Source organism: Panthera uncia, chromosome D1, assembly GCF_023721935.1.
Source record: "Panthera uncia isolate 11264 chromosome D1, Puncia_PCG_1.0, whole genome shotgun sequence".
Lineage (NCBI taxonomy): Eukaryota > Metazoa > Chordata > Mammalia > Carnivora > Felidae > Panthera > Panthera uncia.
This window is the reverse complement of record NC_064808.1, coordinates 27549359-27573174: the sequence shown is the minus strand read 5'-3', so window position 1 is coordinate 27573174 and position 23816 is coordinate 27549359. Positions and strand designations below refer to the sequence as shown.

The 23816-nt window shown below is 47.8% G+C and overlaps 1 protein-coding gene across 6 annotated transcripts; it reads right to left on the bottom strand.

Moving 5' to 3' along the window:
- Positions 1-4346: 4346 nt before the first annotated feature.
- PAX6 (paired box 6) lies at positions 4347-21451 on the bottom strand. 6 transcript variants are annotated; one of them, XM_049648760.1, is made up of 11 exons: positions 21442-21451; positions 17563-17768; positions 16799-16840; positions 16489-16704; positions 15577-15742; positions 9531-9689; positions 8959-9041; positions 8598-8748; positions 8388-8503; positions 5385-5535; positions 4347-4445 (listed from the first exon to the last, which is right to left on the bottom strand). In XM_049648760.1, the coding sequence occupies exons 1-11, from the start codon at positions 21449-21451 to the stop codon at positions 4360-4362; spliced, it is 1386 nt and encodes a 461-aa protein (XP_049504717.1). In that variant the 3' UTR covers positions 4347-4359. The 6 variants fall into 6 exon arrangements, with proteins under 6 accessions (XP_049504717.1, XP_049504728.1, XP_049504732.1 ...); XM_049648771.1 differs by having other exon boundaries at positions 17638-17768; XM_049648775.1 differs by having other exon boundaries at positions 16690-16704; positions 17638-17768.
- Between the last annotated feature and the right edge of the window lie 2365 nt (positions 21452-23816).

The following is a 23816-nucleotide window of genomic DNA, read 5'->3' as shown; positions in this document are numbered from 1 at the left end:
TTCCAAAATTCAGATCCAAGTGCTTTGTTGTTCTCACTCACTAGGCAGGCGTTGTAAAAATAAGCTACAGAGGGATGTATATTTTTGTTTTCCCTTAGAAAAAAACCCACTCTAAACGTGTTTTCCTTTCTTCTGAAAACATTATCAATTATCCGTACGCTGATAACTTACTACATAAAAATACTGGTCTTCAGTAATGCCATAGTAGGTATATAGGCCGTTTTGATACATTACGAACTCCATTAACACATTTTTTTTTCAGTTATCAACTTGTCTCAAAGATATAAATATTTCAGTAACCATGCCAAACACAGTATTTGAAATGTCCTCATATCTTTTAAATGTTTCTAAAACTTCATAACCCTATATGGTATTCATTCCTTACACTAGAGTTGCCTTTCTTTAACGTGAGGTAAATACTTTGACTGCTTCACCCTGTTCTCAGGTGCTGAGGTTCTAAGACCTTCTGAATTTCTTCTTGGTAGCCATCAGTTACCCCTTTTCTCTCCCTCTCTTCCATTTGCTTTTTTCTCTCTACCTCTGGGGTCTGCAAATACTAACACTAGACAGAAAAAAAAAAATTTTTTTTTTAAACCCACCACTTCAAAAGGAAGCAACACTCTGCAATCAATTCCCTGTCTTTTAATTGTAAAGAATCAGACATACGCATACACATACAAAAGGGAAGGGGGGGGGGGTGGCTATTCATTTGTTTAGAGCCCATTATGAATGCCAGTTCTAAAACATCCTGTTAATGCTTTCCAAACATAGTCACCATCAACACCACCGAACTTAAATACCCTAAGTACTTACATTTGGAAGTTTAAAAATGAGCAAGTGAAATCATTCAGGACCAGGCAAAAAACAAAAACAAGGAAACAAAAAATACCACAGATGAGGTTTAATCTTGAGAAACAGAAAAGGGAAGAATTTGTGTTTGGCCTTCTTGAGCCAAACGTCATAGAAGAAAAGCCTTTTTTGTAAATCTTGTTAACATTAAGGCCCAGAGCAAAAAGACGTAAGCAGAAGAATACAGACCCCACCCTATATAGCAAAAAATTAACAGAACAAAGCTAGAGCTTAATACTGTCTGAGTGAATTTTCGGAAACCTAATTCTCATTGGGGAAAAAAGGTAGGGAGAAATGATTGTGTAAGCCACAGCAAGAAGCCAGTTGCTTACCAGTTAAGAGTTAGGAAGCCCAGCTTTGGGGGGAGGATATTCTGGAAATCCATTGTAGTAAAAAGCAGTTTTTCATTCAGAGTAATTTGGATGTTTTGCATTCACTCAGCTCTAATTCTGTTCACCTGGTCTAAGTCAGTCAAGTTTGGAGAAAAACATACGCCATTAGTCTTGTGACTCTACTGAGGACATCCCAGACAGATAGATGGCCACCATCCTGGAAGATGGCATCGAAGCATCCCTGCAGCGTTCCCATGGATAAATATATAAATATGCCTATCAGTAAATAAATAAAAATAAATTATTTCCACAACGAGGGCACCGCTTCCACACAGCGCCTGCCGTGCTGGCCCCGGGGCTCCATTCAGAAGGACAGCTCATCTCCCTAGGGCGAGGGCAGGAGGCAAGGCAGCCGCTCTGTCCTGCTGGACCAGTGAGCTTCTGCAGCCGGGCAGCCATGCTTCAGACTAAACCAGGCTGCGCCACTGCGCCCTGGCAGTCCTGACCCTCAGAGGACAGGTGTACGTGCCCGAGCGCACACACACAGACCCTCGGCTCCCGCGACGCTCCCCTTCTCGCGTTCCCAGCTCCTGTGCCCCCAGTGCCACGCCCAGTTCTCCCAAGTCCGTGCTCTCCACACAGCGGAGCCTTGGGCCAGGACTGGCTGCCCGACCCTGACCCAAATCATAGCCAGTTGGAAACCGCCCCTCCTTGCGGGGAAAGAGTGAGCCAGCCAGCAGCTGCAGCACACACCACACGGCCCTTCTCTTGACAGTTCCCTGGGTACATGTCCCTCAGGGAATACAGGCTGCAAAATGTCAGGAGGTAGAAATATCTGCGCGGGCAACTGTACCAACAGTGCGCATGCGTGCACACGCCACTGCAGAAGTGTGCGAGCGTGCACGAAGGTTGACGTTGACGAAAACTAAATGCGCACGTAAAAAAACTGCACTCAACCTCGGAAGGTGTCTTTAAATGTGCAGTAACTCTGGTGGAATAAAATGATTAATATATAGCATGCCACAGAGATGAATCACAATGATCTGTTCACAAATAACTCCTTAACCAGAAAATAGGAGACGTGGAAAGAGAAGGCTGTTTTTTAAAGCCTCCAATTAATTTCTGTATTTCTGATCACTTGCCTTTGGGGATTAAAAACAAAACAAAACAAAAGAGCAGAGTACAATTCAGTGGAAATGTGTCTTTGTCCCCAGAGGTTTCTGCCTGTGCAAGCATTTCTTCTAGACCGCCAGAACCCCCAGCCTTTGACTGAACTTTGCAGAAAACTTATCTATATTGACTTATATGTTGCACAGGACAGAAATAAAAGTCTCAGACAGGCCTTTTTCACCCAACAAAGGCTTATTTTCCATCCTTTGCTTGGGCTCAAGCACTCCTGCCCTGCGTGCCGCCACTTTAAACATGATCAGATCTGTGCTTCATTGCAAATAACAACTGACCAACAATAGGCCCCGCTTCATAGATTTGGGAATGTTTGGCTTAAGCTGCCAATGACTGAAGGCCTTTAGCTCCGATCGGCCAGTCACAGTCCGCTTTGTTGTTGTCTGTTGATGTGTCTGTGCTCATTATTCCTTGACATGCAACATCCCCCCTCCACCCTCCAACCATCCACAACCGCACAGAAAGCGAGATTCAAATGGGAACAGCTGTAGTGGTTCAATGGGAAATGATGCCTCTTGTGCAAAGGGGAGGGAGAGGGAAGGGAGAGGGCCTATTTGAGAAAGGCAACAGCTTTCAGAGAGTCTTGTATAAGAAATCTACTTTTGAATATACTTCAGTGAAATCGCTGTTGAAACAGGCTGACAATGGAAATCTGCCCAGATTGAAAATGCCAGCCCTAATTCAAAAGACAATTCCCAGTTAATAGCTTGTTGCATTTTTAGATTATTTCTAGACTTTGAGTTTTTACATTAAATGGCTAACCGGGGAATGTGACCATTTTTATATATGTGCGTTGTGGGTACAAATGGGCACAGATCTACACACGGCTTTAAGTGGGTTTTTGTTTTTTTTTTCCGAACACATTTGTAATTAATGAAGCAGTAAGAACTATTTCTTTAAGAACTATCAGGATATAAAATAGAGTATGTATGAAGGTAACCGTTTGTTTAGAATGATTATCTAACATGGAAACAAAATTTGTAACACCACACTATAAGGTTAAAAAGAAAATAGTATAATAAAGGAAATACAAAGGCTTTGGCATGGTTTTTACAATCAACAATGGTTAATTTTGATATGTAGTTGTGAACACTTCAAACACTTAAGTTTAAAACTCTTGCAAGCACTTTTAATTGATTAGGAATGAATTCTAGATGCACAAAATGATTGGACTGTGAACAGTAATACAACTATATCTAAGAACAGTTAATTTTTGCCGGCCAAGAAAGAAACGTATGATCGCATGAAAATGTGTATAAAACATCTATAGAGTATTCTTGTCAAATATAAATGAAATTAACTTTATTATAGAAATCATTCTGAGGATTTCTAGGGAAGACAAATACTTACATTTTGACATAAAACAAATTGGATTTTTATCGAAGACACACTCTACCTTTTAGCTATCAACTTTTTTCTTCCTTGAATTTATATCTTACCCTTTTTGCACATAAACTTCATCTGTTAACAACCTTTGGAAAACCAACAGATATTCTTACATAAATCTAGTGCATGTTGTTCCAGGTTTAATTATATGCAAAGGAATGATACAAACTTGGAACATCAGTCCATAAACTATGAACAGATGGGTAGAAGTATTTGATATAGCTTGATAAAACTCTTAAATTCGTGGCAAAGCTTGTTGATCATGGTTTCCTTTTTTTTTTAAACAACTTCATGACCAACACAGATCAAACATCCATCCAGTCTACGTTGTTCTTTTTTTTTTTTCATAACATACAAATGCCCATTTACAAATAATACACCAAAATGAATAAAAGTTTGGATACCAAAATGAAGATTTGTTCCAACTGATAGCGTGCCTTCTGTATACAAAGGTCCTTGCTTCAAGTCCATTCCCCAGTGGTACAACACAGGACACAATTGCAGATCTGAAGTGCTTCTAACAGCCATTTTCCTTTCCTTCCTGAACGCCCAACTGCTGTGTCCACATAGTCACTGACTGAATTAACACCATATATCTTTTTTTTTTTTTTTACTGTAATCTTGGCCAATATTGAGACATATCAGGTTCACTTCCAGGAACTTGAACGGGAACTGACACACCAGGGGAAATGAGTCCTAGAAGTGGATGAAAGAAATAGCCATGTAGAAATTCCCTTCGAGAGACAAGCATGGAGCATGAATTTATAGGTTTAAAAAAAAAATCTCATAATACTTTCTAACATTCTAACTGTATTTTAAAAAAATACTTAAAGTCTCACAAGCAAAAGTACAACCTTCAGAAACAAGATTACATGTTTACACATATCTATTGATTCCAAGTCCACACACACACACACACACCACCTCCATTTGTTTGCATGGCTGGAACTTTAGCATTAAAACTATCTCCAGCAAAGGGGGCGCCTGGGTGGCTCAGTCGGTTATACGTCCAACTTTGCCTCAGGTCATGATCTCACGGTTCGTGGGTTCAAGCCCCGTGTCAGGTTCTGTGCTGACAGCTCAGAGCCTAGACCCTGCTTCGGATTCTGTGTCTCCCTCTCTCTGCCCCTCCCCTGCTCGCATTCTGTCTTTCTCTCTCAAAAATAAATAAACGTTAAAAAAAAAACTTAAGTAAAACTATCTCTGGCAAACCAATGTGGTACTTCTTCAGTTGCGATGAAAGGCATGGAGGGGCTGGGAGGGTGAGAAGTCTTTTGACAACACTCACCATGCCCCTCACTCGGAGGCCCTCGCTGCTGAGCTCTGGCTAATAATCTCTCTTCAGAAAGCTGACATTCTCAGGCCTTGTCTTCATATATAACTTCTGTGACCAAATTCAGGAAAAACAACCTTGCTTTTTGTCTACATGGTCTCAAGTTACTAGTACAGCTTGACTAAATGTCCCCTTCTGATCAGTTTTCCCCCAGAGAAGTGAGGGAAACAGCAAAGAGTTAAACAAACCATCACACACGGCCAGGAGGTTCTTTTTAGAGTAACTTCAAGTGAAGTTAGATCACCTGGCAAAAGCAGCTGCAAAGGCCACCTCTGTGCAGTCTGCAGGGAAGGGCGGCTCACCTGTGGAAGTGGTGCCCGAGGTGCCCATTGGCTGACTGTTCATGTGTGTCTGCATATGTGGGGGGGTGTAGGTATCATAACTCCGCCCGTTCACCGAAGGGCTGGTGGGCAGCATGCAGGAGTACGAAGAGGTCTGGCTGGGGACTGGGGGCTGAGAGGAGAAAGGCAAACCTGTGGTTACCGAGAAGCACGTCACACAGCCGCATCCCCGGGCTCTGTCCTCCCCAGGAACTGTGCCAACACGTCTGATCATTAAAGGTGCCCTGGTGGAAAGTACTGGAATTCCGTATCAACAGTCGGGCCTACAACCAGTCCTTCCGTTGACCACCACTAGAGTAAAGTTGCCTAAAAGTAATATAAATTCAGACAACTGTCTAGCTAGATGGTTGGCACTATCCATAAAATTAATAGGGTTTCTGTCCATTTTCATCTTGGACCTCTGCTGGCATCTTCAGAGAATCTATAGCATGAGGACTTCCATTAAAACACACCCCCTCTCCCGCAAATCCAATCTATTTGGGAATCTAGTGACCCCCAAATCCTGTATCTCGGGCTTTGGGCAGATAACTGTAGACAGAGTTCTCCATAAAGTCTGCTTCAGGGACCTTGGGAGCCTTCCATGGTGGGACTCATTGGATTAAAGATTCTTTGAAGAGACACATCAGTAATGATCTCCGATGAACGTGGTTAGAAGCATCAGTTAATACCTAGCCCCATCCTGCGAATTAGCTGTGACTTCCTTACAGACCTAAAAACCCAGATTGAGTTTTATCCACAAAATTGGGTTACTGCCCTCTAAGTGTTTGGTCTGGTGGTATTGAGGAGACAAAACTTTCTCCTAACTGAATAAGAAATACACAGAGCTGGGACAAAATCCCTCATGAGCTTCCATGGGGCTATGCCAGGCCAGCAAGATTGGGATGGATTAATACAAGCATCATGCCAGGAATAAGGGAGACGATGGCACTACTCCGTTCTGCAAACTGCAGAAATGTTTAACATCTCAAGATCCACATTCTCAGAGAGGGTGACGCATTAGAGAAAGTTCAGAGGGAGACACCCACCCTTTGTAAAATGGCTGAAGATTTTGGTCAACAAGATGAATTGATGGACAGACAGACCAGCACACCCCAACTCCAAAATTCAGAGAGTAATTTTCTCTGAACAGGAGAATCATTAGTAACTTTTTAATTTTCTCTATGCTTTATAAAAGTATATATGTTTTGTTTCATATAAGTTGTGTAACTTTTAAAAGTCAGCGTTTGAAATAAATTGACCCCACACCACTTTATAGGTGGAAATAACCTTAATAAAAGAGTAGCACCTATTTAATTGATTCTAAATATTTTCTCATATACAAACTTTGTTATCTTTGCAGAAACCTAGATATTGCTACAATTTGCAAAACCGAACAAGACACTCAGTGGCCTTATTAAAGTCAGAGGATAAGGGGCGCCTGGGTGGCTCAGTCAGTTAAGCGGCTGACTTCGGCTCAGGTCATGATCTCACAGTCCGTGAGTTCGAGCCCCGCGTTGGGCTCTGTGCTGACAGCTCAGAGCCTGAAGCCTGTTTCAGATTCTGTGTCTCCCTCTCTCTGACCCTCCCCTGTTCATGCTCTGTCTCTCTCTGTCTCAAAAATAAATAAACATTAAAAAAAAATTTTTTTTAAATAAATAAATAAAGTCAGAGGATGAGTGGTAACCTCAGGTTCAAAGAGGCAAGCAGGCCTTGAGGGCCCTGCCAGAATTTCAGCTTGCATTTATTTCTAATTCCCAAAATCATTTCCTCTAGGCAACCTGACTTCTGGAAAATTCCAAAACAGTTGTAGTAATACCAACCAATGGGCTGTTAATCCCTTAATTCACATTAATTGCATTATGGCTACTAATATCCCGATGAAATAAAAATAAACATGTGAATAATTCCTCTGAAGTCGCTTATCTAGCTGCTCATACATTCGTCTGGAGACTGGGAAACATTTATTTTGCTGTTATTTGGACTCGAAATTCATCAAAAGATGTTCAGTGGTGAGTAAACAATCTGTGTAACCCCAGAACTGCTTCCAGCAGGGGCTCACGCTGGCCAATCTCACACCATCCGGCATCTTCTAAGCATTGCACAAACAGGAGTCCTGGGAAAGTCACCAACAAGGCCCACCGGAAGGAAGGCCAATTTTTTTCCCATCAAGAATCCATCCAGCTCCAAAGTTCTAGTATAGTCCACCTGCCCTATACAACTTCCATCATAAAGGGCTAACCTACTACAGGGCCTTGCACACATAGGAGCTGATAAACATTTGAGACAGAATGGAGGGCAGAGGCAGGTTCTTCACACCGAGTGAAGAACATCAACCTACCCAGGCAGCGAGGAGCACCACAAACTCATTACGTGATCCATGACAAAGACCACTAAATTTTTAGCAAGCACCTGCATTCCCTTTTTCATCATAAGCTGTAGAAAGAAAACTCACCATTCCTTTATATCAAAATATATCCCACAAGGCAAATATAAATCTTATTTCTGATCCTTTTTTTCTTCCTCACTGGTTTGTCACATATACACTAAATAATGTCCAAAATGCACACACAGGTTATATATTCACTTATATGAACACATTAATATAAACCCGAATTTACGTATACTAACCCCTTGCTATCTAATAACGTGTCAGCATTATTTCCATTTTCTGACACCACTTTCACCAGTACGCAAAACATGCCCCATTCCCACCCAACGTTATCAAGCTAACATCTTCCCAGAGCAAAAGGCAGATTAATTTGGCTTTTGTGCTTTTTTTTAAGAGCACGAATCAATCAATCCATCAATCCAACTACAAGACTGGACTGACTGTTTTCACCTCAGCCTTGACTGGTTAAGCTAATGGCTGCAGTGAGAAAGGCTCCCAAGGGCGCATGCGTGGCCAGTGGGGTCTGCAGGCCCTGACCCGTTCTCCACTTCTTCTCTAAGGCACCCGGTAAGCAGACGGCCGGTGGCCTCACTTACTTGCATAGGCAGGTTATTCGCCATGGTGAAGCTGGGCATGGGTGGCAGAGCGCTGTACGTGTTTGTGAGGGCTGTGTCTGTCCGGCCCAACATGGAGCCAGAGGTGAAGGAGGAAACTGCAGGGAGAGAGACACCTCAGACAGTCATGCGGAAAGTCAGAGCCAGGGCAAACAGGTGAGACACACTTAGTGGCAGTAGTATTCAAATTACCAGGCGTGGTGGGTTGTGGGATTGGCTGGTAGACACTGGTGCTGAAACTACTGCTGATGGGGATGTGACTAGGTGTGTTGCTGGCCTGTCTCCTCTGATTCCTCAGTTTTTCTTCTCTTCGCCATTTGGCCCTCCGATTAGAAAACCATACCTGGAAATCAGATGGACAGGTTAGGCCTGTGCCTACTCCCAACTCAACCTCCCCCCTGGCACTTGCTCTGCTCCCCACCCCCATACCCCAGTGACAGCAAAGCATTTAGGGGACTGAATCTCTTACTGTTTATGTCAATGAACGGTGTTCCTTAGAAGCACCTTTGTCTCTAGAAAGGGCAAAGCATGAAAACACATGTTCTCTGGGTACCTGTATTCTTGCTTCCGGTAGATCTATTTTGGCCGCTAGTCTTTCTCGGGCAAACACATCTGGATAATGAGTTCTCTCAAACTCTGAAAGAGTAAGTGGCGTTTTCTATGTTGCACCGGAACTATGCAAAATGTGTCAACGAAGCCCTGGATCAAACTGGTTCCCGCCTCCCCATTTCTGTCCCTTCCAACCAACTCCCTTTAAAATGCCGCTACTATGAACGCTGACTGTACTTGAAAGAGCTATCCCACCAGAACCAAGTTAAATTTCCTTCGGAATGACATTCATTCGAGGACCCTTCTGTGGCCTGAATTAGCAAAACCATCATTTTTTCTTTATGAGAAGTCAGACTCTTAGTCTTTGAATTACTGGTACATGAAAAGAAGAAAGAAAACACACACACACACACACACACACTGAAAAGATGCCCAGAAAAAAAAAGAAAGAAAGAAAGAAAAAAGAAAGCTTTTCAGTCCTCTATGCAAAGGGCCCTGGCTAAATTTAGCTCTTTGTACTGAAGATGTGGCATTTAGTTTGATTTACGGCCTCCCTACTTTGAAAAACTCCATCACCTTTCTCCAGGGCCTCAATTTGCTCTTGGGTAAAGGATGTTCTATTTCTTTGCAGCTTCCGCTTCAGCTGAAGTCGCATTTGGGCCTCATCTGAATCTTCTCCATTGGAACTGATAGAGTTGGTATTCTCTCCCCCTCCTTCCTGTTGCTGGCAGCCATCTGGAACAAAAAGAAAGGGACAGTAAGAGAAATCTGGAATAACTTGGAGCCTCCAAAAGGGGCCTGGGTATAGCCATGAACTCCAAGAGCAGTACATTGTGACAGTCTCAAGGCATTCCCAAGGTAACTGTCAGTCTTTCTCTAATAAAAGACATTAGTGACGTATGCTATCTTATCACCATTGTCTTTCTTTCTGTTTTCATCAAGAAGAGACTATACGATATGGACATCACAGAAGGGCATTTCTTTTAATAACAAAACAAGTGCTGAAGTTTCCAATTACAATGGTCTTTCATAACTAACTTTGAGTCCCAAATGCCTTACCCATTTCCCCTTTCCCTACAGAATTTATTTACCTATAGCTCTGTTGGGAAAATAGAAGAGTGATGTTCAAGATTTCAGCTGATCTATAATCAGTAATTCCTATCGAATCAATTAGATGTTGATAGGTTTGTAGAAAATGCTATTAAGAAACCAAACCAAGCTTGTAATCTTTTTAAAAAAATATTTATCTAGTTTTTATTTGAATTCTGCACAGTCAATTTCATTTTAAAGGTTGTGAATTTAGAAATGCTTGCATTGTTCTGCAGTTTTATTCAACTATTGTATGAGTGCGCTTTGCCTTGACACCTATTACGAGCACAGCTGTAATTATATCATCACCAAGAACAGGCTATAATTGCTGAAAATGGAATTTTATATTTAGATAAAAGGACTGTCCATTCTTTGTAATGTGTTGCACCAGAGAAAAGTAAGATTTCTTTTAAATTTTTAACGTGTAATTTTAAAAAAGAAATAGTAGAGAGTTCACTAACTAGCTAAATATGCTATGCCGCAGCTGAATCCTTGGCATATCATTTAAGTGGTACATTTTTAATTAGGGCATTTCCACCACTTTTACTGTAATTTCTATCATTAAACAGGGGAAAGTTTTATTGTTTTCCCTTGCTGCTTCCAGGGCAAGATGTACACTTGGGCTAGCTGTATCTCGCCTTGCCTCTTGCTCCTGAGGCCACAGCCTGTCTGAAGGAAGGACTCAGCCCTCACCGGGCCTCCAGAGCCACTGCAAGCTGGGTCCTGGGTCTTGGGTCCTGAGGCCCCCAAGGGATACCAAAGGGGCTGCCCCCCCCCCCCATCCTAGAAATTTGGCCGGTGGCAGGGGAGGGGGGGGGCGGGGGGGGAGGGGCCTCTAGGAGCTCCTTGGTGGGAATCGACTTGGCCAGGAATATCATTTATAACCAGGAGACAATAGGCAGTGCCTTCAAAGAGTTCAGGGAATTGTGACAGGATCTAGTGGGATCTTTTCAGAAACTTTGAAATGTTTTAAAACCCCAACTTTCTCCCCCATTTAAACAGGCGGATTCATCGGCACTGGCCACCATATGGGCCCTTGGAGATCTATTGAGATGACCACCAACACTTGAATAGCGAGGGGCTGCTTTTCAGCGCTGCACAATGCCCCATGAGTAAGGGAAACTATTAAACTCCTGGGGCAGGAGCGTTGGCAAACTTTCGTGGGCAGAATTTTGAGGCCACAATGAGCGCGAACAACAAAAGGATTCTCTTGAGGCGTGCAGCGGGCCACATTGTGTTACAAGAAGCCCAGTCAACAGACTTTTCAGTGAAGTGTGTTAACCCCTCTGCTCTGCTATCATTAATCACTGTCCGAAGAGCGGTGGCCTCAATGCTATTTAGGGCGCTTGGCTGGGGGGATGGAGGGTGGATGGGGGGCCAGAGCAGGGGGTGGGGAGAGGCAGGAAAAGTCGTTGGGGACCAGGCAGGCTTGTGTGGGAAGGGTGGACGGGGAAGGCAGGGAGGATGGAGACCAGTTCCGAGGTAAGGAGGAGGGAAGCAGAGAGGGAGGATGAGGGCCGAGGGGGAGGGGGTTGGAGAGGAGGAGAGGAGGCAGGAAAAAGATGAAGGGCTCCAAAGAGACAGAGCCCAGAAAGGTATAAGAAGGACAGAAATGCCAAGAGGAAAAAGAGGCAAGAGGACCTAAGGAGACAAGGAGAGAAAGGGGGAAAGGAAGACAGAGAGAGACAATTACTAAACAGACTGGCTCTACTTTGGGTCATCTCCTGCTACTTCAGAGAGATGGGGAGGGGGTGGGAGAGGGTACTTAGTTGAAGGAGACACTGGACCCACGTGTGTGGGCACAAGTGTCTGTACTAATTTACTGCCCCAAGTTTCCAGGTGACTTTTCAAAGTGGAAAGAAAGAAGAAATCCCTCCCCGCCCCCCCTTATTTTCAGATTCGGTGAACGAGGAAGACTTTATAAATAGCCCTTTTTGGCCAACTAGAAACTAGTTCTGTGGGTTATTGCTTTGGGGAAACACAAAAATCTCCAACCATGAGACATTTAGGGACTGGGGCGCTGAGGAGAACACAATCCTACTTCGCTCTGGTGGCCACTCATGCCCACCCCAGTCCTTTTTCTGGCATATTCAATGTCACCAATTAAACAAAGCTGCCCAGGTCTCCCTCAGAAGACCCCTGCAGATAGCATTCTCTACTCTCTAGTTCTCTGACATTTTCCTAATCTAAAACTTGGAGGGTTGCACTCTCTTCCCCACCCTCCCCCCATCTCCCCCTGTCTCTCTGTCTCTCACACACTAACGCCCGCATGGCTCTGACTTGAGAATTGACATTTAAGGGATGGGGAGAGTCAGTGGGGATAGAGAGCCCTTTGGGAGGGGGGAAGGAGTGGAATGAGAGGCCGGCCAGGAGAAACCCGTGGCTGCAGGACCCCTCCACGACCCCGCAGAGCAAGCGTGCCCGGTTGAAAGTTTGTTTACTACTGTCAAAGTAGCAACTGTTCGCAGCCAGGCGCTGAAGGAAAGGTCACTCTTAGATTGGGCGCCCCCCCCCTTTTTTCTTTAGGGGATTTACCTTCCACTCTTAAAGCTTTTAACAAAATAAAACTAAAAGTTGGATCTCTAATTCTCCATATGATAAACCTAAGTGGCAGACAATTAAGATATCTTCTTTAAAAGGCGCCCCCTCGGAGCACAAAAAGAAGAGGCCTTCAATGGGCGCCGTCCACCTTCCAGCCTAATCCGTGAGAAGGCGAGTGAAAGCGCCTCCCATTATCCCAGCCCCAGGACCATCTGACGCCGGGGAAAGGATTTGTTTCCTGGAAGACGGAGAGGAGAAAAAAAAAAAAAAAAAAAAAAAAAAAAAACGCTGGGAAATAAAATCATTCCTTAGTTTCTTAGTGTCTTAATCAGTGAGGCGGAAAACAAGCAAGAAAAGATAGCAACCCGGTTGCGGCACCTTTTCAGCTCTAGAGCGCGGATCAAAACATTGTAGCATCTGTTGAAAAGAGACTGACTAAATCCTATAGAGGGCCTGGGTATTATGGGGGTGGGCGTGGGGGGGGAGGAGATAAGAAAAAGTGTCTCCGTGATCCCTAAAACCACCAAATCGCTGGAGAATTGGGGCTGGATAGAGTTGTCTCTTGTTGTTGTCAGCCCACGTCGTCACGATTTTATTCACCGCCGCATGGCGTTGATCAGATGGAAACCATATTTGTCTCCCTCTGAGACCTAACCTCGCCTTATGCTTTCGGAGTAATGGACTCTTTAAAACCCCAAAACGGCTTCCCGGGCCGGGAGAGGGGGCGAAGGGGAGGGGGGCCTTCTTAGCACCAAAAGGTCTGGGGATTCCCGGGGCGCGTCGGCCGAAACCCAGCACCAGCGCCCCGCGGCGCCCCCACGCCCGGGACCTCGCTCGGGGGTTGGTGGTGGGCGGTGGGGGACCGACGCATCCTCCCCGCCGCCCCCCACCCAGTGGGGTAGGCAGTCGGGGCCCGCGGTCGCTGCACCCGAGCGAGTTTCTTGCGCGGGCCGGGGTGGGGGGACGAGAACTGACAGCTGGGGAGTCAGAATTCTCCAGCGATTCGCCGCCTAAAAGTTCAAAGCTCCTGAACTAGCGCCACCTCCCGCCGCAACCGTCACCACAGACAGGGTCGTGGAGTTAGGCTCTCGCTTCCCGCCCTCAAGCTTCCCGGGACGAAAAGCTGCCCTAATCGGGCGCCACCTCTGGTGGAAGCGGAGGGGCTGGCAAAACGGCTGCCCGGGACTTGTGTCTCGGCTCTGGAAAGCAGGCGGGTGGACACGCTCTAGGCCCCAAGCTAACGTGACCTCTTGCACCGAGAGGGCCAGCGCGTGGAGGCTCTGGGCTCAGCCCTCCCGGACCCGGCCACTGCGCCGTCCGCAAGAGTTCTCGGACCCTGGGGGCCAGACTCGGCGGGGGAGGGGTCACAGGGACCTCAGGATGCTGGGGGTTTAGGGGCGGACGCTGAGGAATGCCAAGTTCGGGTGTCTCCTGGGTGTGTCCAGTGCGCGCACGTGGGAATCCAACAGTTTCAAAGGTCAGGTGAGGGTGTGGTGGTCCACACTCAGCCTTGTCATTCCCTGTCCTCATCAGAGGCGGGAGTGGGCCTGGGCCTCCGCCTGAGCGGCACCCCAGGAGGCCGCGGGGTCGGACCGGATAGGACGAGCTGGCCAGCGGGGTCGCCCAGGGGAGCCCGGGGCCCAGCGCATCAGGAAGCCTCTGCCGGCCAAGCGGCCGCGCTGGGAAACAAGGAGCAAGCGCTTTGCTCCCTATCTTCCCAGTGTCCGTCCTATATTGTTTTCTGCTCTTAAAACTGACATGTCTAATTGGCAATTGGTGCCGAATCGTGTCCAGAGGTCTCTTGTGGAACATTTCTACAGCTGTCTCCTTCAACTAGACGCTTATTCATGTCGCCTTAATGAGAAACAAAACGTTCTCTAATGAGCAATTACAGAGCGACAGGATTGTTCCCATAACAAATTCTTGCGAGTGACAGAAGCATCCTTTGTACCAGATATTTCGCATACTGTTACCGATTTTCCCTTCTCTAGCCCGGCTCCGTGGAGGCGCGGGGCACCCGGAGCGGGTCCGAGAGCGCACTGACGCGCGGGCAGCCCCGTCAGCGTCCCAGCGCCGCCGCCCCCGGCCTGGAGCCCCCAGGCTTCGTCGGGCTCCGGGGAGTGAGACGCCACGTCCCATTATCCCGCATATTATCTCCTTGTCACAAGGACAACAAATACCGATTAATCTTCGGAGTAAACTGTTTCCTATTCTTGACCAAGCTACCTCGGGGTGTGTAGGGGAGGGGAGAGCCAACCTACGCCACCCCACCCCCAACTGCTCCTCTTCCCCCATTCCTTCTCGTAGATCCTGCGAGGGTCCTGATTCCTTCTCTCCTACCAGCCCCCCCACCCCCACCCCCCGAGCGGCTCCGGACAACCCCAGGCCGGCTCCCAGTATCCTCACCCCACCTTTCTGTTCAGTTGCCACCCAGAGAGAGTGAGAACTGGGGGCCCAGAGGAACGGAGGGAATGCGACGGAGACGATGGTGTTGTTTGAGTTAGGAGACCACCACTTCCAGTGCCCTATCCTGTACTCTGCCCTGCATCTTGCTGCTGGCCCTTTCATATGCACCCTACTCATACTCACATAATTTGTCAATTACGGCAAAAAGCAAAACGATACAATTATGTTTACCTCCCAGTCTGTCAGTGTGTTAACTTGTCACACTTCTACAGCAAGGGGGCTCTCCGTGCATTTTAATGGCAAATTTGAATAGGGCACCAAGCAGCTAGCTCTCTTACACACATACTACTGCCCAAAACATATATGCGCACACGCACACCGGCCACATTCTTACTACTCCTGACATACACAACCCTCAAATGGGAAGGCCAGTGAGATAGTTCAAAAAATACCACCCTCCTACAGGGCAAATGAGTGTGTCCCATTCTTCAAGCACAGACGTGGAGAGAGGGAAAAGGTTGAGGGAGAAGATGGCAAGTGGCTGCATATATGGAGAGTTTTGAGGATAGGTGCTTGGGCTTTTTACCTTGTGTAGGTTGCCCTGGCACAGAAGTCCCCGGATACCAACCGGGGCGGGTACCCCAGCTTCCGGTCTGCCCGTTCAACATCCTTAGTTTATCATACATGCCGTCTGCGCCCATCTGTTGCTTTTCGCTAGCCAGGTTGCGAAGAACTCTGTTTATTGATGACACCTGTAAATCAAACCAAAATCAAACCAAATGGTAGCGTCTCCAGAAGACAGTTGCCCTATCTTCAGTTCCCATCTCAGCACGCCCACTCCCTTAAAGAATGACCCTTAACACATTAAAAACAAAACAAAACAAAACAAAACAAAAAAAAACCTTCCAGCCATCCTGGGACAGAGACACTGTGGACAGAATGACAGCCATCACTTTGGGTGTGGAAACTGAGTTGGGTAGGGAAAGAGGGATGGAGAGGGCATTTGCTTCACTTCTGCTGGATGTCTGCAGTGACCTAATCTTTGTTAAAAGATTTCCACAAAAAAAAAAAAAAAAAAGACAGGCTTGGTTTAGAGCTTTCTTTCACTTTGTTTTCTATTAGGGCAGAAGTGGATGTTTGACACCTGAAGGAAGGTTCAGGCAGTCTGAGTTGGAGGAGGTTAGATTTTGGTTTTCATTTTCATTCTCCTTCTTCATTCAAGTGCCTTTCCCTGGGTGCCTCCACCCTCCACTTGAAACATGCAAATAAGGTGAGCAGTTCCCCACACTTGACTCCCATTTTCCAGAAGATCAAAAAAAGGTCAGCGTGCTCCTCTCAACACCCTCAGCTACAGAGGTGACATGGGGGGGTGGGGAGGAGACAGAGACAGGATGACACTGGTAGGGAGGAGGGGGGTGGGCAAGTGAAGAGAGAGATGGTAAAGAGGAAAGAGCATGGGGCTTAGGGCAGGGAGGGGGAATGTTCTCAGTGAACTTACACTTGGTATGTTATCGTTGGTACAGACCCCCTCGGACAATAATCTGTCTCGGATTTCCCAAGCAAAGATGGACGGGCACTCCCGCTTATACTGGGCTATTTTGCTTACAACTTCTGGAGTCGCTACTCTCGGTTTACTACCACCGATTGCCCTGGGTCTGATGGAGCCAGTCTCGTAATACCTGCCCAGAATTTTACTCACACATCCGTTGGACACCTGCATAGGGGAAGTGGACAGAAAACCACATTATTAATAATTTCAAGACAAAAATAAAATTGTTTAAGTATGCATTAAACAATGACAAGCTTACGTTTTGATTGTCCAGCACTTGGACTTTTGCATCTGCATGGGTCTATAACACAAAAATATACCTTCAATGGTATGAGAACTTACTGTAGAGAGCTTTTTTTCTTAAAATTACATTTGTAGCCCTAAACACTACAAATATGATGATACTTTCAAACAGTTTGAACTAAAAAAAAAAAACTAATTTTAAGGTTTTTTATAAAAAAAACTTTTCTGAAACATTGCCTGAAGATGCATCAAAACGAAGTAAGATTTTTTTTGTGTGCTGACCTTGCTTAAAGTAGTGCCATATTTTAATGAGCAAAGGGGGAAAATAAACTAAAATTTTACTTATTTTCCTTTAAAAATATGCTCAATTTTGTAAATGTGAGTTAGGTAAGGAGGTGAATAGCATTTGGCTTTTAAAATCAATAAATATTCCTCATGAATATGAAGAATGCAGACAAATATCTCAAAATCTGAGGTGAGCGTGGCATGAGGGAGAGGGAAATAAAATTATGCTGGTTTATGTAACTCAATTTATTATAGTTCCTAAACTGTTACCACAATAAATGTTTTTTATCAAATGAAAAGAGAAAGGTGTTGTTTTTTTTAATTCACACACACATTTTTTTTTTCCTTAAGCAGATGAGTTATCTTAAGTGACTGACCCAGGTTGAAAGAGATAGGGAAGGATACTGGAAGGAAAGGGGAAAGTGGGGAAGGCCGGGTGTGGGGTAGGGGCTGGGGTGGGTGGGTGAAGGGGGGTCCATAATTAGCAGCGTTTACAGTAAGAAATGAAGAGAGGGCGTTGAGAGTGGAGGGCCGCGGGGGCGGCGAGTGGGGCGGCGCCGGGAGGATCACCTGCAGAATTCGGGAAATGTCGCACGGCCGGGCCCCGCTGTGAGCTAGCTCTACGATCTTCTGCCGGGTGGAGTCCGGCAGTGGCCGCCCGTTGACAAAGACACCACCGAGCTGATTCACTCCGCTGTGACCTGAGGAAAAGGGAAAGGAGAGGAGAGGAGAGGAGAGGAGAGGAGAGGAGAGGAGAGGAGAGGAAGAAGAGTCAAGAGAAAGAGGAGGAGGAAGACGAAGGAGAAGAAGAGGAAGAGAAGACAACCACAATGCATCCTCAGCTCCCTGCCAACCCATGCCAACCTCAGCAATCAAGTCCCTGCTATCAATCACAAACGACTCCGGGACCAGGCAACCATGCAGGGCATCGGGCAGCCCAGCCCCAACACAGTCGCGCTGTGTTACAGATCCATGCCAGTGAGCAAGAACACACGCACCCCACAGCCGCTGTCACTCCAGCCCTTTGCCCCTCTTCATAAACACCCCAGCCAGCCCCTGAACCCACAAGGTGCAAACAATCGTTTCAGAAAACATCCTTCCAAAGATCGCCTCTGAATGGCACCAGAAAACGTGGGTTCTACGGAACCCACACTGAATCTCCAAGGTCTCTGCATTGTTAGAACTGTTACAGCAAATGCTATAGCTCTTCAGCATTTTCTTGGACTCCACAGTCCAGAAACGTTTGCTGTCACACTCCAAACTCTGGTGAAGGCACCGCGCAAGCACCGGAGTTTTGTTTTGTTTTTTAATTACATATATATTACGTGACATTGCATACACATATGAAGAGACAGGAAAGGAGTAGAGAAGAACCACAGCAGCAGATCTGCGGCTGGTGAACCCCAACCTGCGCCTCCAGTACAGGCGTGAGGGTCAGAGCTCCAGATAACTCCAACCACAAAGTAGTCCGCGGGCTTGCAGCTGTGGGGCCAAGAGCTGGGAGTCCATTCACACAGGCCACAGCTCGCTGTACTTCCGCTGCTGAACTTGGCCTTCCACACAGCCAAGGACAGATATTAGCAAAAATCGGAAAGGGAAAAGAAAAGCAAAGGAGCACACCACAGTGTCTTCTATCCCTCCTTTATCTTGTTATTCTCACAGCCTCACCCCCATTGTCTAATCTTAGAGAACCAGGAAAGGGAGTTAGCACCTCTCTGTAGCCCCCTCCCCAGAAACCACAGGCACACAAATAAAGCCAATTGCCCATTTCCACTTCCTTAAAAATCTCCAACCTGCAGCCCCGGACTCTAGAGAGCAGCCCTTCCAGGAGAAGACGTGGCTCCCTGCTCAGCTCTCTTCTCTCTCTCTCTCTCTCTCTCCTCTTCTCTCTTCTCCTTGGAGCCTCTGATAAATTGACTCCAGGAGCCTGAGCTTCTTAGCAATAAATAAGCTCCAAATATAGAAGAGGGGGGAAAATATGATGAGCCTCTCTGACATTTGTCTTTAAAATAAAACTAGCTGCACGTCAAGTTTGAGCTTAATTTCTGGAAATAGGCGGAAGTCGCTCCGGATCATGCATGGAAGGCTAATTGAAAAGATCAGTCGGGGCGCTTGTGGCAGCCTTGTCACTTTGTGACAGTGCTCCGCTCCGGGAAATTGCATCGTCACGACAAACGGGACCGTGATAAAACGACCCTTTCCGTCCCTATTTGTAGATCACTCAGACGAGATTGAACTGCACTCGTTTCCCCTTCGAGGGGAGCCGAGTTTTCAGGGTAGCCGAAGGCTTGGGGCGGAGGGGGGCCCTCACCGACGGAGGGGGGGGGGGCCGGAGCCTCAACTCGATGAGAAGTGACAGGCGTTTGGGAGATCTGGGCTCCGGCCGGGCCCAGCGCAAGCGGGGACATCGCCGGGACACCACTTCTCCAACAGAGCAAGGCCTCGACCGCGCTTCCGGTTTCCCCTAAATTCCCTTTATTGCCTTCCTCTGCTTCACAACACCAGTCTACTGCTCGGGCTGCGGAGCCCTCCCTTTGGGCAAAGGGAGCCTTCCCGGAAAGAGAAAGGCTGTCCCAGAGAGAGACCGAGAAAGATTTTACAAACTTCACGCCCAGCCTGGGCAATTCCCAGCCTATGAATGCCAAGGCTTGTGAGGCCGCCTAATCCTAGACCTCCCTCCTTCTCCCCTCATTGCAAAAATAAAAAATAAAAAATAAAAAATAACGTGCCCGCCACCTCCGCGGCGACCGTCGGCGGGTGCTCGCCCAGGAGACGCCAGGTTGCCTCTGCCAGCATCGAAAAGGCAGCGAGGAAGCGCAGCTCTAAGTTCCCCTTCAGAGGTTAAGCCTCAATCATTGTGTCCCTTCCCTAGGGACGGCTGGCGCTCTCGCCCAGTGGCGATGATTATGCGCCTAGAATTCGACCGCGAAGCATCTAATAGGAAAACATATGGTGTCAATTTGGATGCTCTGCGCCTCGCGCACACCCGGGAGCGAGCGGCACAAAGCCCTGCAGGCCGGCCCGCGACCCCGCGCCCCCCGGGGGCCTGCCAGCCAGGCCGCGGCGGCAAACGCTCAGCGCTGCGGCCCCGGCCGGGACCTGCCCGAGAGCCTACGGCTGGGGAGCCTGAGCTGCAGGGGGAGAACACGCAGCCGGGAGAGGTGCGCAGAAGCCTTTGCCTCGCCAAGGAAGGTCCCTCCCGGGCCTGGCAGGTTCTGCACAACTAACCCGCCTTAAAGCTCGCCACCTTTGAATCCTTTCCTGCGCTTCGCGCCCACCAAGCCGCGGAAGCACCTGGGGCGGTTGGCGCTTCCAGGCCTGATGGATCGGGCACTGGAGACCCTCCAAAGTCTGCGGTTCGGCAAGGGAAGGTTGCTAGAAGATTTGGGCCCTTCTGCACTCCTACTGCAGCTGAACCCTCGAACCGCTTCCAGACTCTGCACCTCAGCACGGGCCTGGTTTCACTGGGCCTCCAGGCTCCCAGACTCGGGCTGCAAACAAGCCCTGCCACATACCAGCACCCACTACCGCTATCACTCCAGCAGTGCCCCCACGGACTGAGCAGGAAGGTGGGCTGGGGCCCAGAGGGCCTGAGCACAGAGAGGATGGGAGGCACAAGAGCCCGAGAATCAAACGCACTGCGGGCCTGGACCGATCAGAACCCTCACAGTTGCAGCTACCAGGGCGGAGCTTCTCCAGTTCCAAGGCTGGACACCCAGTCTCTTCCCAGACCCAGTAAACCTGCTCTGGCCGGTAGTACAGGCTTCCAGTTTACCACCTCCCCCCACCCCACCACCACCGCAGGCCAGCGTACCCCGCTCCCTTTGCCTTTTAGGCCGGTAGCTGGGGGGGGGTGGGGGAGAGGAGGGGAGGAGCCGTCCAGAGAGTGACTGGGGGAGGGGAGCCCCCACGCCCCTCCCTGACGGTGGTGACTAGCAGTCTTCGCTAAACCCGAAGGGGCCTCCTTCTCCTCGGGCAACTAGGAGAAGCCTCCGCCCCGCCCTGTTCAGCCCAGCCTCTCTCTCTCTGGGGTCAGAGCCCGGGCAGGGGCGGGGAGGGGGTATGAGTTACAGGATTTGGGGGGGGGGGGGGTGGGGTTTCTCTACCTCAGCTTCGCAAACTCTAGCGGGCTGTTCTGAAGGGCCTAGCCCTTGTTCTTCTAGGAGCGAGAGCAGCAGAGTAAACGTCTTTCCCTCTCGGGTTGCCGGGTCTGAAGGGGGGCGCAGCTGTCTCAGGTCCCCAGGGCCTCTTGCCTCTTCCCTCCTGCCTGGCAGGCCTGGCCCGCGTGGACACCCGCGAACCTCTGCGCCCTCCCCTGACCTGCCGGTCTGCGTGTCCCCAGCCCGAAGTCTGAGAAAGACCAGAGGCACTTACTGTTCTGCATGCTGGCGCTGGCTGGGGGCCGCGGGATCCCACGGGGCTCGAAAATGGGGCTCTGTTAGCAAGAATATAGGCGTTAATCCAGGGCCAGCGCCAGGTAGGCCCTACCTCCCGACAGAGGACGACCTGGAACCGGGACAGGAGAATGCCCCTTCTTGAGGAAATGATCCACTCAACCGCTTGGGGCCATCAGAGGGGCATCCACCTCTGCCCTACAGTGTATACAAAATCTACCCTCTGGGCTACAAATAAAATACTCCAATATCCCCAAGCTGTTTTCCCCAAACCCCTTAGTAGCTAACTCTTTAATCAGGAGAAACAACTCAACTTTGATTTTTTTTTTTCTTCCACGTGAACAACAATGAACAAGTATTCTGACTTTTTCGGGGTTTGGAACCCAAAGCAGCCACCAGAACTTGCCTGAAATCTGGGAAGTCTGTCCACTCTTACAATAAAAGGTCTCACACATCTGCGCGCCCCTAGTTAAAGTCTTCCCCCTAAGACAAAACAAAAGGAGAGAAAGGTATGTCAAGCTGTGGCTCAAAAGCACAGGCCCATGGGCTCTCAGAGCCACACTCCCAGAAAAACAAAACAAAACAAAACAAAGCAAAACAAAACAAAACAAAACGTGCACCTAGGGCTCAAACTACCTTAGAACCCTAAATCCCAGAGTTATAACAACATTTCCAGCAGCCTGTCATGCAGAAGTCCCCACCTTTTAAAAGTAGCTGCTCTGGCCTGGCTTGGGAGAATTGGAGAATCTGACAAGTCGGGGAACCATTTTGCAAAAATATCAAGAACCAGTTCAAGGGAAAGGGGAGCACCAGAGAAACAGTGGCATTAGGAATCGAGGCCAAAGACTAATACCTGAAGTTCAGAGGTGAGGGGAAGGGGGATCTCAGAACTTCAGGGTGCCTTTGGGTGCAGACTAGGGAAGATCAGAAGGGCTGCAGAGCCCATACTCCTTCCTTAAGGAACTTCACCATCCTAGTGGCTCCAAGTCTCCCAGATCCCAACTCTGGTTACCCCTTCATCTTCCACTCTCTCCCTCAAAGCTTCCCGGTCAGGTCCCCACTCCACCCTCCTCCCAGCCTTTCTGGGACTTTGAGAGTAGCAAGCCCAACTTTCCCCCCCCAAACCTCACTTATTGTGATTAACTTCTCTTTTGGTGTTTAGATCTTCCCCCCTTTTACTGTACTGTGACACACGCTGTCTACCTCGCCTCACTGCTTTAAAAAGTACGAACAGGAGGGGGTGAGCGTGGTCGACAAAGCCTACAGGCAGCGAACAATGGCTTCTATTCTCCAGCTCTCCCCAAACCCAAAGAGCAAAACTGAGTCTCCCTAACCAGCAACACAGCTTCCAACCAAATGTACCAACAACCCACCAACCCACAAAAGGGAACAGAGGGACACTTCTAGCTTTGTAAGTCCTGACCCAGTGCGGGTCCCCCAAGGTTCGCCCTCCACCACCCCCTCCCTGCCTTACCCTAAGAAGAAGGAGGGGGGGGAGAAAATAGAAAAGTAATTTCTTGTTATAAATATCTGGAGGTAATTGTGCTACTGGTGTGAGTTGTTAGGGGCTGTAAAAAGATACAACGGCACCGTGGGGAGCTCAATTGGGAAGAGAGAGTTACAATAAAGAACCTATTCAAGAGGTTTGCAGGAAAAAAAAAAAAAGAAGTAAAATAATTAAATAGTCACAGCATTATTTCTCCCTGTTTAAAGAAAAAAAAACTAAAATATTCATTCTGTTTTCTGTTTTCTTATTGTGATTATTAATTTTGCCTGCCTACAAGCAAAGAATTCCAAGAAGCACATTTTTTCTCTTCAAGGCCATTCATGGTCTAATTTATTAACTAGCTGGGAGGCAGCTTAAATCCATAAAAATAAACTTAAGAGGAGGAATTTACCTAGCTTCTGAATGTGGTCTGGTAAAATTGGAGAGAGGAGAGTGTTACCTAGTTACCTCTAGCTGGGTTGGCTCCCAGGGCCTTCCTCCTGTCTCTCAGTCCCCACAGCCACAGTCAGATCTAGGACAGGCAGGAGAAACCCCAACTTCTTGAAGAATGTGCTCCCCCTCAAAGTGGGACTCCGAAACTGCAGAATAGTAGCAGGCAGGGAGAGGGGAGGTGGGCTTCTCCTAGAAGGGGTAAAACTTCCCGAATTCCTCTCTATAACCCACACTGTACTCAACCACAACTGAATGCCCCCCTCCTGGCCCATACATCCTTGAAGCCATTAAAAAAAAAAAAAAATTCACTAGCTGATTCCAGAGAGGCCCAGCCGATTAGTTTTTGAAGCAACTGGGAAGGTGGAAGCATCTCAAGTTCCAGTTCTGCTCCATTCCCACGTCTATCTGAGCTAAGA